This window comes from Podarcis filfolensis (assembly GCF_964270895.1).
Source record: "Podarcis filfolensis genome assembly, chromosome: 11".
Lineage (NCBI taxonomy): Eukaryota > Metazoa > Chordata > Lepidosauria > Squamata > Lacertidae > Podarcis > Podarcis filfolensis.
The window spans coordinates 25,162,036-25,180,423 of NC_139613.1; the positions used below are offsets into that span (position 1 = coordinate 25,162,036).

The window sequence follows — 18,388 nt, forward strand, 5'->3', positions numbered from 1 at the left end:
TGGCTATCACTGTCTCCTGTGGAAGTAAGCTGAACAGTTTAATTATGTGATGCACGAAGAAGTACTTTCTTTTATCTGTCCTGAATCTTCCAACTTTCGGGGTCAGTGGACTATCCACTTTGTCCACCTCATGCTTAACTTCATGTCCTCCCTCACTTTCCTTATCTCTAAACTTAAAATCCCCAAAGGCTGCAACCTTTCCTCATAGGAGCATTGCTCCAACCCCTTGATCATTTTTGATGTCCTTTTCTGAAACATTTCCAGTTCTACAAATATCCTTTTTGACGTGTGGCATGCAGGCCTTTTTGCATGCAGTGGTCACACCATAGATACATATAACGGGCAGCATTGTGATATTGGCAGTTTTTATTTTCAATCCCTTTCTTAATTATCCCCAACACTGAATTTGCCTTTTTCACAGCTGCTGCACACTGGGTTGACATTTTCACTGAGTGACCTGCCATGACCCCAAGGTCTCTTTCCAAGGCAGTCATTGCCAGTACTGAGCCCATTGGTGTGTATGTAAAGACAGGGCCTTTTGTCCCAATGTTCATCATTGTACACTTGCTTACACTTATGGCCCATTTTGGAGCCCCTGGTATTTAACACAGATACTGAGTCAGCAAACATACAGTTCCAAACTATTCATCATAACCTTTCATCGCTTTTGTGCCTTTGAAAGCTCTTTGAAAATATAAAGAAACCAGAAGATGCAGCTTTTCCTAGCACTGTACTGAAGAGAAGTGTGCCTCTGTGCCATGCAAGTCTATAAAGGCACAGGGGTTATTTTCAAAGCCACACGTTGCATAAATAGGGATCTGCACAGGTAACAGTAAATAATGTTGTGCAGTACAGTAGCAATGCTAAACCGTGATATTGAACCATAGTTCTACTTTAAGTGTTAACCCAGCCCAGCAGCTTAACTGTAGGTAAAGGATTCTTGTCAACCAAGGCTTGCAGTGGGTTTATAAACCTTGGTTAATGTTAAACATAATTTAGTGTTACATGCAAACCCAGACCCCACTACACCATAAAAATTACCTATTTGACCTAATTCATTCACCTTCAGCTACTGAAGGGGATGAAGCCCCATCTTCGTCAATCAGGTTCCAATCCTTCCCTTAGATCAGTGCTTCCCAGACTTGGGTCTCCAGCTGTTTTTGGACTACAACTCCCATCATCCCTAGCTAGCAGGGCCAGTGATCTGGTATTATGGGAACTGTAGTCCAAAAACAGCTGGAGACTTAAAGACTAGATTTATACTTTCCAAAGGTTAAACTTTTGACTTGCCGGTTTGTATTCAACTAGTGTTTGCTTAGAGTAAACCCACTGAAATTAATGGCCAGGACTAACTTAGGCTGTTCATTTCAATGAATCTACTCTGAAGAAAATGTGACAAAACACCCCAAAATGCTGACTTCTGCACTCACCTCTCTGCCTGTATATTACAGTAACAAAATAAATAAGCATAATCTTCTCTCTAGATATTGCATTTTCAGGGAAACTTTTACCAACCTCCATTAATATCAAAAGAAGGATTCTAGCAGTCTTCAAGGGAAGTTCATATACAGTACCTCTGGTAATGCAGTCCCTCTGCCCTTAAATGTCTGCAGGACCTATTCCCCACAGTATGAAGCAAAAATTATTTTGCTGTCCATTTAGATTTTCTCTTTCATCATTGCCTGTGCTAACATCTTAAAACTTAAAGAAAGCATTCGCATTTGTGCATACCTGCTACTCAAAATATTGATTTAATATTCTTCTCTACAAGAACAAGTCCATAATGCGATTAGAAAGTCGGACCAGGGTACTATGAAAGCTGCTACAGATAAGTGCAATTTCTCAACATTAATTCCTTATCAGAGCGAATGAACTGAGAGAAAATGAGTGCTGGGGCTTAGCACTATGTGAGCTTTAACAATGGCAATTAGCTGCCCACAGGACACCTATTTTTTAAAAGCCACACTCTGTTACTACTGGGCAAGAGTCAATAATAGAGAAAGCAAATATTCAAAACTGGATTAAACCAGTAAGTGAGGATCCTTCCAAAATTCTCCTTGGAGTTTCTCCCTGGATTTTGACATTCCAAATTACCTGTTCCTGTTTTAAAAGGGGAACCCAAACCATCAGTAATTCTATTTTTTTATTATCAACACTGTTGCCACAGCAGTATTTGCAACAGCTGCATGTACCCATCTTTTATTATGAAAATTGTAAAGTTTTCCCACACAAATTTTGCATTGTATTCTGCACATTTTGCCCCAAAATAGGCATTTGTGTATGTATTTTAGTACATTCAGTATTGCATAATCTGGAGAAGAGTGAAAAACAAAGGATGGCCGTATTCCAATCTATATGTTGATCCAGAAAGTGTGGCTCTGGTCTGTGCACATTAAAGTGCTGGACAAATCACCTTGAGCATCTCTGTAGAAAGGAATGCTATTTGAGAAGTATAAGCCCCAAGCTAGGGGGAAGTGCTATGGCTCAGTTTTGGGGCATCTCTTTTGCATGCAGAAGGTCCCAAGTGTCTCTCATCGTCTCCAGGTCAGGCTGGGTGAATCCTTGCAAAAAAGAAAGAAAGAAAGAAAGCCACTGCCAGCCAGTGTCGACAACATCAGGCTAGATGAACTAATGGCCTGGCTTGATATGGCAGGTTCCTAGTTTCCTGAGCTCCACTGGGCATGCATAACTGCATGGATGGTTTATTTTTCCCTTCTCTCCAATTTGCTACTGAAGGTCACTGACCAGATACATGTTCAGATTAGGTGGAGAATAAGTATATGTCACACCTCTGCTTTTTCATATGAAGTTTCATTTTTTTGCAAGTGGAAACCAGTTCCCTTTAAAGGTAAGCCCAACAAAGGTGGGCAAGTGGAAACAGGGTTTTTTCCCTCTCTCTTTTTACAAAACCCATTAAGCAGCTTTAAAATGCCTTCATTTATTTTACTGCTGCCTTATTTTTCTTGTTCCTCTCCCACAGCAATTCTAGGCGGGTTCTTAAATTATGCTCGCAATGGCCATTGCTGAGTTACCCTAGCAGTGCTACGTATTTCCTCTGTAGAAATATTCCATCTGGTAGCATCAGCTGTCTGCTAGTGCCAGCTCTTTATGGTACCCTGTTGCAACGATATTCGGCAGTAAAGTATCAACAAACTTAAGCCTGTCTGTACAGCAGGAACTGCCAACTTAGAGAGAAGACACAGAATCAGCATCCGACTTAATTTCCTTAATGAGCTCTGTGTGGGGTTTTTGCAGGGAGAGCTGGCATCTGTAACTCGCTGGAGCTATCAAGGTTCTCTGAACGCTGCACCTGTTTGCTAGACACACAGATCCATCAAGAGGACTCCTGAGTACCTAAAATGAACTACTTTGATAGCAGTCAAAAAACAGGAAAGCTTCATTTGAACTATCACTTTGGAAACAGGTTTCCAATCGAGGAAGATGAATCCAGTTCTAATCTAGTATTATGAGCTTAATAGAATTGTAAAGCAACAGTGGATTTTTTTCTGTTCTTCCCTGCTGTTTGATGGGTGGTGTTTTCAGCAGCATCAGAGCTCACCTTGGGTTAGGGAAACATTCCCACAGAGAACCACAACCCTCTGCTTATTACTACACTCGGTAATATCCGTTGAACTCTTATGCTCATCTCTAACTGTGCTAAAGTCAGGATATAAAGCACTTTATATCCAGTGCTTAAACGTCGTTACATACATAGCCAAAACTGCACCACTTAGAGACAAGAGGGAGACATCAGCAGGATCAAGAAGACCCAAAATTTGCAGAAGCCCTTTTCTTTTTTAAAAAAAAGAATGTAAGGAAAGTACCCAAAAAGAGCCCACTGAGAGCAGAGCATGCTCATTTTTGTGAAATGTTGGTTGTTGGTTGGGGGAGGGATGGAAAACCAGAGGGAGATGGAATGGGGTGGAGTGGAGTGGAGTGGAGTGAAGTTTCCTTGGACTATCACCCTGAACAGGAGCACTCCACACTACTGGCTTTTGAATATATTCAGACTGATTTCTAAAGCACCCCAATATACTTGAAACAACATCCCTCATAAAAAGATTCCCTCTCACGTTCATGCTTAAACATGGAATCTGGTGCATCTCTGCAACCCTCTCTGCTTGGTTGTAAGTCACTTTGGGTTGCCTTGGGCAAAGTAAAGCATCTAACAAATTTAATTAACAATAATAGAACCATGCAAGCAATCTCCACCTCTCCATGAAAAAGGAAAAGGATACATTCCCACAACCATGTTTTCCAAGGGAAACATCCCTTCAGCTTCCATGGCACAATATTTGTGCGTAAACCTATTCAAAACAATCCAGTGGTGATTAGTTTGATTATGTGAATCATCAGTGGGTTGCCTGCATCCAAATTATTACAAATATGTGGCTGTGGGAAATAAAACTGATGCCAAGGATGTGAATCTGCTTCTCAAATCAGTTCGGCTGAAAGAAAGCTGAGTCAAATGACTTATCTACGATAGATATATTTGTTTAACTGTCATTCTCCCTCTCCAGGGAAGTCTAGGCCTGTAGTTCTGTGAGGGGAGGCAGATTTGTCAACACTCCACCAAGGTACAATTCCCAGATTCCTTTAGGGAAGCCTTGACAGTCAAAGTGGTGTGAAAAATCGTCCATGTCTATAATGTAAATATGGTCCTACTGATCACCCACAGCCCATAACTCAACTTCCACTTAAAATGGCAAATTATGTCAGGCAGACACGTGGTTGAAATAGAAGTAAGATTTAAGAGTTATATTTCTCTAAAGGCATATTTCTCTGAAGGCATAGTCCACTGATGACTAATATAGCCTCTTCCAGATCGTCCATTAAGAGCTGAAGCCATGCATGTAGCTTTCTGTTTGCTTCAAAGCTCTTTGATTGCCCAGCCAAAGTGGAACACTCATAAAACTGTTGCAAATGAAAATTAATTGACTAAAAAAATGAAATGAAAGAGATTGTGCATACCTCTATCATGGTATAGGTTCTAATCTGTGGCCCTCCAGGGGTTGGTGGATTATGTCAGCCACAACAAGCATGGCCAATGGTCAGGGATCATGGTGGTTGTAGTCTAGCACCATGTAGAAGACCACACATTCCACACTAGTGGTGCATATAAAAGAGATCTAGACTGACCATTCCTTCCATTTTGTGATACAACTCCCTGAAAGGAGTAATAAGAAAGAGAGGCAACCATCATGACCCACAACACAGGGAACTTGCAGTGTATGGCAGAGGACTCTGATGAGGACAAGGTTCAGATGCCATCTTTGAGAAGACAACCATGAGCATGTCAGAGGGCACAGCCCTGCCACCATCCTCTAACTCAGAGAATGAGTCCCATGAATTGCTTCTGTCTCCCCAGCCCTGCAAAAGGCAAAGGCTACAAAACAAGGTAAAGGTAACAGTAAAGGTAAAGGTAAAGGGACCCCTGACCATTAGGTCCAGTCGTGACCGACTCTGGGGTTGCAGCGCTCATCTCGCTTTATTAGCCGAGGGAACTGGCGTACAGCTTTTGGGTCATGTGGCCAGCATGACTAAGCCACTTCTGGCGAATCAGAGCAGCGCTTACCTTCCCACCGGAGCGGTACCTATTTATCTACTTGCACTTTGACGTGCTTTCGAACTGCTAGGTTGGCAGGAGTTAGGACCGAACAATGGGAGCTCACCCCGTTGCGGGGATTCGAACCGCCGACCTTCTGATCGGCAAGTCCTAGGCTCTGTGGTTTAACCCACAGTGCCACCCGCATCCCTACAAAACAAGGTAAGAGCCCTTTAAATAACCAGCCAGCTCCTCCAGGGAGGCAGATCCTACCACATTCTAGTTCTAGCCTACAACATCTCTGCAGAAACATCATTTGTAGCTTCCTCCAGAGGACAGTGTGTGATCCAAGATGTGACCTGAGGTGGAATTTGAAGTAGTGCTGAGGAGATCACTCCATCTCTGCTTGCCTGATGAAATGATATCACCTCTCTTCCACTCTTGCCCTGTTCTGGGGATTCTCCTGACCCCCTAGAGTGAATTAGGGGGCACGAATGAGGAGAGGGGAATCCCCATGGTGTTTGTGGGATGTGTTACACTGGCTTCCACTAGTGCTACTATCAAATCAAATCAAATCAAATTTTATTAAACGGTCACAGACCAGATTAACTCGTACAGCTAGTCAGCAAAGCATAACACCGGGAAAAACAAAGGACAATTTCAATACAGATTAGGCCATAACAGCAATTTAAAATTAGACAGCATAAATAAAATTAAGTATTTACCTTCGCCTGCATATTGGCATTGGAAAGCTCTTGTTTCCTGCGCCTAATAGCGGCTACACAGAATTTGGCAACATTGATCGTAATTTCAGGAACCTTATCTTCTACCAAGGCTCTCATACGTTGGAGTTCTGGTTCATTTTTAAGCTTTTGTAGAACTGGGGCAATAAAGGTCAGGCGTAGATCCTCGTAGTAACTACAGTGCAGCAATACATGCAGACTTGTTTCCACTTCCAATGAGCCACATGGGCAAACACGTGACTCATATGGTTTGCCCTCGTATCTGCCTGTGCTACTATCTAGATGCATCCAGCCTTGGACTAGATTTAACACCAGTCTTTCCCCTGTGATCTTCAAATTCTCATTAAACTGGGCAGGAAAATCAGTATATAGTATAAGAACAGCTTTATGGCAATGACCTGTCTATTCCAGTAGGGTGATACTCATACATAGCCAGGTCTAGGTCCTCTCAGTGTGTAAAATAACAAGCAGCTCTGAGCACCCTATGCTTCACTAGATCACCTCCAGCTTCTGACCATGTGATATTTAGGGAAAACGAGAAATACAACCCATTTGTTATCCCATTTAATCTTCCACTAAAATAAATCCAGCTCTAATCCGGCATTATAAGCTGACATAACTACATTTAGAAAGTATCTAGTGTTTTATACCAGGAAAGAGAAAGGAACATAGGAAACTGCCTTCTGCTGAGCTCACTACTGACTACACTGACATGCAGTGACTCTTCATGATTTCAGATGCAATTCTTTTCCCAGTTTTAGATGGAGATGCCAGTGATTAATGCAGTGGGACCCACTGCATGCAAACCATGCTCTCTGTCACTGAGTTACAGGAAGGAAGGGAAAGTAGGAACCAACAAATTTGCAGATGCAAACAGTTCCACACCTACACAGATACATCATCATCATCATCACTACTCATGCATAGGGAACTTTTTGTTTCAACAAATATCACCCACCAGTAACACAGAGCTAATGAATAAATTTGTAAAGTCCCCTGAAATGTTGTTTATATATGTATGGCTAACAAATTTCCTGCATCCCTGTGTACAAGTTGTGTCTGTTGCTGTAATATGGCTATATCAGCAACACTTGTTAATTCTTGTGTGTTCGCCTTTTGCAATGTTGTGGGGACCTCAACTTCATTTTCAAAGACCAGAAATTCAAAAACGTGTTGATCAAAGAAAGAGGGGAAAGTGAGATCAAAGATCACTTTAATTGAGAAAATGCAGTCCATTTTAATCAGAAAATTAGACTATTTATAGAACATATTAAAATTATCAACGTCATTGAACACAGTATGTAGTAGCATCAGTTCATGAGTGGACATATACATTCACATGAATCACAGAATAAACATTCCCTTTATCGCTAGGTAGCACAAACTGTATCAAACTAAGCAGGACAATCACCTCTTTCTCTGTCTTTGGCTCAAGCATGAGATCATAGATGAACTTCACAAAGGTTTCAGACTATTTCATAGTGCAAAATTAGCATCCCTGTCAAACCAGGAGTTGGGAACGTTAGACTAGATCACAATCCATACCCTGTATGAAGATAGGGGGTGCTGTGCAAAATAGGCATTCTGTCACCTCCCTACGAGTTCTGATTCTGGAAAGGACCTCAAGGATCATCTACTCTAAACCCATCTCCCTTAAGACAACACATGCCTTTCTTAACCCATCCAGGTTAAGGATCATTCCAGAGTAGAAGACTCTCAATAACTTGCATTATTGCCCAACTGATCTTGCAGTCAGGAAGTGAGTCCTAACACCTAACATTTGTTTATACTACAGCATGTTAAAATATCTCACCATACACATCCCTCAGTGTTCTCTGTCTTCTTTGTGGTAACTTTTAAGTGCTGGAAAACTGACCCCAAACACATACATCTCTCTTTTCATACAAATTGTTTTCAGGCTCGAGATAACAAGGTTGACATTTTAACAGCACCTGAGAGATCTGTACCTGGATTGTAAACACATATATTTGGAAACAGGTCCGGTGGATTTCTATAGAACATCTTTCCAAGCCAGAGTGCTTGGGCTTGAAGCCAAGAAAACAAAATTCATTTTCAAAATGGATTTTCATGGGACTTGGGTTAATTCTATCCATGCTATTGACAATGCTGATGTCAATGGATTTCGTTTAGGTGAGGATTACATTGAAAGGGACAAGCCAGTCAGGTAAACTATGTGTAATAGGAGGGGCTGGGGAAATGGGGGGGCAGGAAATAGCAGGAAAGGGTTGGAATGAAATCTTATGCAATTTGACTCGACTTCTGTTTATTTATAAGCTTCCAGGAAATTGAATGGGACTTGCTCCTTGCTAACTGGTTTACACTAATTCCTTTTTGTGTGTGAATTTTTCTAAAACAGGGATCGGGAACCTCAGGATGGTGGGGAGGGGAAATGTGGTCCTCCAGGCATCTCCATCTGGCTCTCAAGCTCTCACCACCATCCTTCTCCCCAGGTCACACCCATCATTTAGTGTTTCTGTCTCGAATAAATGTATCCTTGAATTTGGATAATGCGTCTGTCTTGCTGTGCATAGAAACCAGCCTACTGTACATAGGTAAAATTCACATATGTTGCCCTGCCAACCTTTGCCTTTGGCCCCATCCATCACCAGCATATGGTGCCCAAAGTGTTGCCAAGAAGACAGTGCAGCCCTTGGGCTGGCAATGGTTTCCCCAACCCTGCCGTAAAAGGGGTTTTTTCATTGTTTTGGCTTCCTTTAGTTACTTGTTTGTTTAAGCGCCTAAAGCTTTGAGTCCCACGGAGGCAGGACATGCATATGTGCAAAGCTGTTGTGAGGCACCGTGAGTCCTGGGAGATGGTGGGGTATAAATATTTTCAAAGTAACTCATGTAAAAGACCAAACCCTACATGCCAGTTGTGCTGAAGCAATGTCAAGGTATTCACATAGCAAGTCCAGCCCCTGCTATGCAGGTGGCACCACAGAGAAGGCAGGTTATAGATGGAGAGAATTGGCATCTTTTTCAAATATTGGCCCTTGCAGAAATATCTTGAACTGGTACTGTCACTGAGCCTTCAAAATGACTTCAGCTGCCATGTTCAAGAATAAGCGGTCCCATATGCAGGAGAAATGATTTTGAGGAGCTATGGAAGGTATTTGTAGAATTTGTACTGTTAAAATGGAAAGGGGTCAAAGCATCGCAAGAGATGTTGAAATTTTGGGAGGTTGGATAGTTACAATGCAATAGTCTCAGGGGTGGGGTGCACATTTATATTATTATTATTATTATTATTATTATTATTATTATTATTATTATAAAATAAATGAATGAATAAAAAGAATAAGTGGTCCTGAATCACAACCTTTGCTTCCAGCTCCAATTATATGGGCATTTAGTATAAATATAACATTAGCTCATTCACATCGTGATCAACTCCTGCCCGGAAACCAATGTCCCCACTGTGGAAGGACGTGTGGATCCAGAATTGGCCTCCACAGTCACTTACGGACTCATTGTTAAAACTGTGTTTATGGAAGACAATCTTACTCGGCTACGAGTGATCGCCAAAGAAGAAGAATTGCAAAATTGTGCAAGATCCACTACAACCTAAATATCCCTTTGCTGTAAAGTGTATCAACTGCCCAATCAGCGCACTGGCTGCAAAAGCACCCTTGAAATGATGGAGAACACTTTTGTTAACTACCTGGGAATTGTCTCTATACAATAAAGATGTAATGTGTACATCAACCCATAGCTATTAAAACTCTTACATGCAAATATGATTCTTAGGCAGTAACAATCCACTTTCATAGTTGCATGCCCCCATAAGATTTCAGTGAACTCAGTTCTGTGTAAATATGCTTAAAACATTGATAGACTTCACTTGAAATTATGTCCCATTCATATGCCTTTGGTGTTACTTTTAGTCCCATAAGGAAAAGTGCATTCTTCTGCACGTTGACTTGGAAGGAAGTCCCACTGTGTTCAGTGAGACTTACTCCCTAGTAAGTGTCTTTAGGATTTTAGACTTAAATAATTAGCAGTCAAACTGTATTCTAGGTATGGATTTTAGCCTGTGTTAAATTGTTCAGCAAGGACTAACTCAAAAGTAATAGCTTGATATTGGGTCAAGATTGGAGTAGCTTTGCTGCAAATAATAATCTTGCTCTAGGGGAACAACAATATTGCTGCTTTTTTATATATTAAAAAATACAGATGTAGGCTTCAGTCCTGAGAAATTCTGGGAGTGATTTATTTTTTTAAGAGCTACACAAATATTGCCATGCTCCACATATAAAGCAATGATGGGGAACCTGTAGCCCTCCAGAGGCTTTCAGACTCCCAACTCTCCTTATCCCTGACCATTGTCCACACTGGCTGAAGCTGATGGGAGTTAAAGTCCAACAATATCTAGAGGGCTGCATATTTCCCATCTCTAACTGGAAGATTAATGGTAATTATAATTTGCTAAATTGGACTTCTTATACGTACATGAAATTGAAGCAGGCATGTGGAAGAGTTGTGCCACTTGTGACTGATAATGTCACAGACACTCTCCAATATGTGCCTGCAGCATTGACGCTGCCACATTCTACACAATAATAAAAATATCAATGGATGCACCGTTGGGATCCTACCAATAACAATAGTTCAGTTGGAGAGCAGTGGAAATTGGATATTGGATCCCTCTAACAGAAGCATAGCTTTCAGAGAATATATCTGGGTCCTTCACAATAAATGACTCACATTTTGTTTCTATTATAACTTAGTCTTCTGGAGTTACCCTTCAGGGATATATCTGCTGTGTAGTTATCCATGTGTGTTTTTCTTGGTGAAGCCCAGTAACTGAACCAACACAAATCTAGTCTCCTTATGAATTCAACCTTTAAAAATCTGCGCTGCTAATGAATTCTGACAAGACTTTTTTCCCTAGGTCTATTATGTCTTCATAAGAAGTATTCCGAAAGCTTTCCCATGGAAGCAAGTTTTACATAGAAATGCCCATTACTTCTTTGTGTATGTGCTTAGGCTTGTTGCAGCTGGTGTCCATTATGTTCTACAGTCCGCGACTTGTCAGAAAATCTCACTCCCTGGAAGCAATGCAATGCATTTTCCAGTCATGTGCTCAAGGGACTGAAGCACTGGGCACTCGAACATGGTTGCTCATGAGTTTAAGCTGTCCTTTTATTTAGTTACAGCTGTATGGCTATTTTTACAGCTGTGTGATGCACAAGACGCCAGACATACCTTTGTGCAAACTCCTCTGAAGGATTTGAGAGCACTTCCCATGCTCTGGCACAAGTTCCATTCATATCAATGATTGAATGCACAGAACTTTGGGAGTAAAACTTGCCTCTCTTCATTAATTTTCAACAAGAGAACTGAGATGTTTAAAATGAAGGATTCAATATGAGTCAAAGTCATTGTGGGAGGAGTTAGGAGACCTCTTGCTGCCTCTGCTAACATATGCCCTCTACACCTACTAATCTTTAGTGGTACTTTAAAATACTCTTTTCAAATAAAATAAAAAAGCAGAGTGACAGTTTTCTACAGTCTGCAATCCACAAGCCACATCCTTGGGCGTGTGAACTGCAGTCAGTAGCTGCATTGTAACTTTCAGCAAAGTTTATTAGACATGAGGGCTTTTTTATATGCAGACATGCATGCAAATAAACTCAGTCTGTGGCCACGTTTCTCTGATGGGACATTTAAATAATATGTAATGGCATTATATTACACATTTCCTTTGATTTATGGACTTTTGCTATCTCTTGAGCAATGTTTTAACTTCTTTGCTCACTCTCTTGGCATACAGCCCACTCATTCACCTACTCTGCAGACAATCTGTCTACTTGGGAGTAAGTGTCTAGAGGCTTGAAGCCAGCAGGGTAAGTTAAGGGCATCACGTTCATCTATTGATACAATATTAAGAGTTCCAAGTCTCACGTGTTGATCCCAAACAAGAAAGAGTAATACTCAACTGAGACCATATATTTATCTGGACCAAATGTTGCAAGCATTTGCTAATCATTTATAATTGCTAGGACTGCCTTCTTTATTTTGACTTTTCCAAGCATTGTGGGAGACTCCAGTGATGCAGAACTGTCTTTGTTCTGCTTCCAAAGGACACCTCTGGGCACTATCCACCAGAAGCTGTTTTCTCCCTGGAACAACTTTTTCTAATTTGCATCCTTATCAAGGATTTTTGATCTAATGAACGCTGCCTGCATTAAGCATTTCACTACTTATTTGTCCTGATAAAGGGTTGAATCCCATGCTAGTTCTACTCAGAGTAAACCCACCGAAAATAACGGGCACCCCAAATATTCATTTCAGCGGATCTGCTCTGAGTAAAATCTAGCGGGACTCAACCGAAAGCTATGTAAATACTGTATCAAGTTAACCCTACATCGGTTTGTCTGCTGCAGGAAGTTCAGTGTGGCCCGTAAGCTTGCCTCTACCGCTTTAAACACCGATTAAAGCTATCTCCTCGGTTGCTGAATCTTTCATAAGAGGTGTGTTTCCCACCATTTCAGGCTTCAAGCCTTAACGGCGGCCCGATCCGATGAACGTTTTTACTTTGAAGTAAATCTCGCCTCAACCAATGGCTCTTCTCTCCGTTCCCCTCCCACCCAAGTGTGCCAAGGACCGCGGGCTTCCTTGGGAGCATTGAGCTCGGTAGGACTTACTTCCGAGTAAACATGCGTAGCGTGGGATCGGCTTGCCCTTTCGCGGGAGTCCTGGACATAGAAATGGCTGACAACATATAAGCAGGAGAGCGCTCTCTACAATACATGGTACAGACCGATCAGTTAGCAAGTCACTTACAGGATTGCGGATCCGCTTGGCTCCCTCCCTGCTTTCCCACCCCATCGAAATGCACTTTGCTCAAGCCAGCGACCACCTGGAAGACGCTCCAGTTGGCTTGGTTGCTTCGCTCCCTTTCAGAGTTCGTACTTACTCGGCCTTAAAAGAAGCAAAGAAGTTTTTTAGCTTCTTCTTTAAAATAATAAAAATAAATAAATCCGAGGGGGTTTTTTGGGGGGGGCGGGTGGGGAGCGAGCGAAGGAGAGAAACCAGACAGATTTACGTTGTTATGCATAGGATGGTTTTATTGTGTGGTTTCAATTCGGGCAGGTACCCTGTTTGTTGGTTGGTTGGTTGGTTGGTTGGTCGGTTGGTTAGTCTCCAGGTCTGCAGCCCATCCTACCACCCCCACACGCAAACACACACCCTCAAAATCCTAGATCAGTTCCCCTAGATCGGATTGTTTCTATGCACAGTTTGGAGTAAGGAGGAAACTCTGAGAAGGAGTCGAGGCCGGGAGCAACAACAAACGAGACTGTCAGGCTTCCCTGGGACGCTCCTACCTTCCTGAGCCGCCTCGCGGTGTTGAAGCAGGAGTTCAGAAAAGGGACCCCCGAGGGCGCCGGATGAGCAACACTGCTGGGCGAGAGCAGTTGGCTTTGGGCCCCGGTCTGTTTTGGGACCCAAGGCACAGGGCAGCCTCCATTCGAGCGTCCCAAATGGGGAAAGGGGGGGTCCAGGCGACGCTCCCCGCCCTCCTCTCCTCCTCTCCCGAAAATAAAAGAGCCATCAGTGCCCAATGAAAATGGCGCAGAAGAGGTGAGATGGCCCAGCCCCGGCGGCATTACAGGGCATCAGATGTCTGCAAAGCATCCATGGTAGAAGGAGATGCCTGGGGGGAGGGGAGTTCATGAAGAGGTGAGGTGGAGGATAAGACCCACACACCCAGTGCCTACCCTACCCCTCTGCCAGCCCCCCACTTCACCCCCCAAAAGCATCTCTCTCTGTGTGTGTGCTGTCCCTCCCTGCGCTCCAGTCACTGCGTGCAAAACTTGCACTTGATGATCTTCTTAAAAGCACTTTGGAAATCTTTGTTGAAGTAGGCATAGATGACCGGGTTGAGGAGCGAGTTGGAGTAGCCTAGCCAGTTGATGACGGCGCCCAGCCAGTCCGGCATGTAGCAGCCCGAGCCGCACAAGGGCAAGACCAGCGCCACGATGAAGAAGGGCAGCCAGCACAGGATGAAGGTGCCCATGATGATGCCCAGAGTCTTGACCGTCTTCCTCTCCCGGGCCAGGGCCATCTTGCGCTTGGCCTCTGCGTTCTTGGGCTCGTTCTTGCGCTCCGTCGACGGCGTGGCCGCCCCCGAGCTGCCTTGGGGAGGGTGGTGGTGGTGGTGATGATGATGGTGGTGATGGTGATGGTGGTTGGGCAGGGGCAGGTGGCTCTTGGTGGAGTTGGACGGGTTGACCTCGAGGATTTCCAAGGCAGCCACCGGGCCGTCCTCTCCCAGCCGAAGGGCCCCATTGACGCACGGGCCCTCAGGCCCTTTGGGCTCGACGGCGCTTTTCCAGCTTTTGGCCTGCTGCTGGGGACCCCCGTTGCTCCGCTTGGGCTCTCCGCTGGACGGGGAGGCCGACAGGCAGGTGTCGGCCACCTTCTCCGAGTCCTCATGCTGCTGCTGCTTCTTGTCTGCTTTCTTGACGGTCTTGCGGATCCTGAAGCGCGCCGCCTTGAAGATGCGCCCGTAGAGGACCAGCATGAGCAGCAGCGGGATGTAGAAGGCGCCGAAGGTGGAGTAGATGGTATAGCCGGGGTCCTTGCTGATGGTGCAGGCGTTGGGGTCGGCCCTGTCCTCTGGGGTCCGCCAGCCCAGCATGGGCGGGATGGAGATGAGGAAGCCGATCAGCCACGTCAGGCTGATGAGGACGGCGGCCCGACGGGGCGTCCGCTTGTTGACGTAGTCGATGGGGTCCGTGATGGCCCAGTAGCGGTCCAGGGCGATGGCGCACAGGTGCAGAATGGACGAGGTGCAGCACAGCACGTCGAGGGAGTTGAAGATGTCGCAGGTCACCTGGCCCAGCGTCCACTTGCCCAGCACCTGGTACAGGGCGGCCATGGGCAGCACGAGCACCGACACCATCAGGTCCGTGACGGCCAGGGAGCCGATCAGGTAGTTCGCCACAGTCTGCAAGGTGCGCTCCAGGGCGATGGCGGCGATGACACACGCGTTGCCCACCACGGCGAACAAGATCAGCGCGCCCAGCACCACCGACGTGCCCAGTTGGTAACCCAGGGTGGCCGCGGGCGCCGGGCTGGTCGGCTGGCTGCCGTTGGCCGCCGTCGTGCTGTTGGGCATCTCCATGGCGGAAGGGGGCCGGAGGGAGGAGCGGGGGGGGCAGGGGGGCCGAGGAGGCAGCGCCTTCACTCCGGCGGCGGCGGCGGCAGCGGCGGTGGGCAGCAGCGCTTCCAGAGGGTCAGCACCACCATGGCCCCCCGACGGGACGGGCGGAGAGAGGCGGCGGCAGCTGGCGGGACTCACGCGCCCCTCGGCGGGCTAAAGCCAGGCAGCGCCTCGGGCTAGCGCCAGTCCCGGCACACCGGCTGCATCTCCTGTTCCTCCACCGCCTCCTCCTGTTCCTCCTCGGCTAGGCATTCCCGGGAGCAGTGCCCAGCACCTCCTCTCGAGCTTCCTTGCTGCTGCTGCTGCTGCTGCTGCTGCTGCCCCCTCCCGCCGCCGTCGCCGCTGCTCAACCCTCCGGCGGCCCCCACTTGCTGCTGGGCTGGCTCTCCTGCTTCCTCTTCCTCGCCCTTCCTTCTCAAAGTCTCTCTGCTTCTCTCTGGCTCTTGCCCGCCGCTTCTTATCCTCCCTGCCACATCCCCCCGTCACTCACTCGCTGAGCTTGGCTTCTCGCAGCCTCCCGTCGCTCTCCCCGTCCTCCCTCTCTCTCTCTCTCTCTCTCTCTCTCTCTCTCTGCTGCTCCTCTTCCTGCCGCTGCCTCTTGGGCTCCCTCCTCGACTTCTTTGTCTCCTTTATTTATTTATTTCCTTCTGCCTGGCTCCCATTTATTTATAATTTTATATCCCTTTTCTCTCTGCCCCACTTCTCCTCTTCTTCCTCCCTTGTCTGCCCTCTCCCGCCTTCTCCCTCGCTTCTGCTCCGCTTCTCTAGCCCTCGCTGCTGCTGCTGCTCTCTTTCTGCAGCCGCTCTTCCCCCGTCCACACACACACTCACACACACACTTTTTGTAGTCCTCGCTGCCTGCTGCCGCCCTCCCCTTCGTCTTCTCCTTGTCACCCCGTCGGCTTCTTTGCTCCTCTTTCAACCTTTAGGTCTGCCCCCCGGCTCCTCTCCTTTCCTCCTTTCCTCCCTTCTTCTTTTCACTTCTCCATTGCCAAGGACTGCTGAGATCTCTCGCCTTCAGCATTTTGTTGCCCCCCTCCCCCCAATTCTCCTCCTCTTGGGTTTATTTCCTCCCTCCTCCTCCCCTCGGTCCCTCCCTTTCACTTCTCCGCCCCCCCTCCACACACACACACACACAACGCCCCCACATAGACACCTCGTGTGTGTTAGTGGGTGCTTCTCGCCGGATGACATGGGACTCTGGGCTGATGGTCCTTTTCGTCAATGGAATCTGGGGCAACATTCATTGGGTGCCTTAGCAGCCATAGGGGAGTAAGGATAGGACCGATAGGACACATTCTCTCCTCCCCACCCCAACACACATTCACACATGATCCATACACATGTCAGAAACTAGACCAGATAGATTCTCTAAAGGAAGGGGAACCCCCTACACGCAACGCAAACCGCCTCCTGCTCCCCGCCCCCCATCGCAACCCTCCAACAGCAGGCGAGAATCGTTAAAAAGAGCAAAAGTTATAGTGGTGTTGCTGGGACTGCTTCGCCGCGCGTCAGCCCCCTCCCCTTGAAAACCCAGTCCCTGTAGGTGCGCCCTCACGTCTACCCAGCCAGGAGTGCCAAAGAGGCAGGATGCAGTGGAGAATGAGCTTCGTCTTGGCCGGAGGCGACCCGGAGGAACTGGCGGGGGCTTGACGGGGGAAAGCTGAGCTCCCCGTCTCTCATTTCGCTTCGTTTCAACTGGAGCGCTTTGCCCGGGGAAGCAGCTCCGTTGAACCAGCGGAGGGTGACTGGCGAGAACCGTAGGGAAGGGATCCCCCTTCCCTCCCCCCCCCCCGAACCGCCTCGTTCCCTCGCTGGAATCGGGCGCTTTACAAGGAAGGCGGCGGCGGCGGCGAATGGGCATCCCTGCTCCGCTCCCCGCCTTCCTCGCGACAGCAGAGCCGACGAAGTCCGCTTCGGCGCCGGCTGGCGAGCGCCAGGATTTCAGCACCCTGGACAGCGCTGAGCTTCAAGGGCATTTGTCGCCACCTGCAGGCGCGCCGCGTCGGGCTTCGCCTGTTCAGCTCGCGTACCTGCGCTGACTCGGAAAGCCTCCGCAGATAGCTCTGTAGGCAGAGGACGGCCACGTTTCGGCGCGCCCGTGGGCAGCTGCTTCCCCGCTGAAAAATGCTTCGGGTCGCTTGAATGTATCTGCCCGAAAAGTCCCTGAAACTCCACGTCGCCTTTGCCCACCTCGGGTCAGCGGGGGCGGGGGGAGTTGCGGGGGAAGGCATTGCTTGGGCGCCTTGAAGCGAAATGTACTCGAACGCTCCGTCTTTTATTCTCTCCCTCCTCTCCTTTTCCCTTGAACTTTTGTTGCTACCATTTCACAGACAGGTAAATCGGACCGCCCTGGTGTTTCAGAGCAGCGGAGTGTCGGTGTGTGGGCGCATTTGCCTGGAGGTTACAATTAGCCCTTTTATTTCGCCTAACCACAAAGGCTCGAACGGGGTTTGGATTGTTTGGAGTGGGGGAATCCATAAAAGGCAGCACTTCAGTTCCAAAATGATGGCGCACAAAGGCTGGATATAAGCCGCGCTATCTGCTTTGAAAGACCCCACTCCTAATTGCGGGTGATCTTTAAAGGTGGCTGTTACTAAGCAGTTAGGAAAAAGTGCTCTGCAGAGGTACTCCTTTCTTAGCTAGCACTTCAGGGTTAAGGGGGGGGTGCTTTGGCACTGAAAACAAGAACACAGGAAGCAACCTTATACTGAGTCTTCCCATCTATCTCAGTATTGTCTACACAGACTGGCAGCGACTATCTAGGGTTTCAGGCACGGGTGTCCCCCCTCCCCTCACAGCCCTATCTGGAAATGCTGGGAAATGAACCTGGAAATTTCTGCAGACACAGCAAATGATTTACCACTAAACTCCCTGGAAAGGTTCTGGAGCTGACTCTTAGCTTGCACC

General features: G+C 46.7%; 1 protein-coding gene across 4 annotated transcripts in view; it reads right to left on the reverse strand.

The window, feature by feature from the left end:
* HTR1A (5-hydroxytryptamine receptor 1A) overlaps positions 1 to 17,136 on the reverse strand; it is a 48,118-nt gene extending 30,982 nt beyond the window's left edge. For all 4 annotated transcript variants that reach the window (XM_083576216.1, XM_083576217.1, XM_083576215.1 and 1 more), the window contains exon 1: positions 13,638 to 17,136. In XM_083576216.1, the coding sequence (XP_083432342.1) occupies positions 14,111 to 15,439 (1,329 nt within the window). In that variant the 5' untranslated portion in view covers positions 15,440 to 17,136 and the 3' untranslated portion in view covers positions 13,638 to 14,110. The remainder of the gene's footprint in view (positions 1 to 13,637) is intronic.
* Positions 17,137 to 18,388: the final 1,252 nt, after the last annotated feature.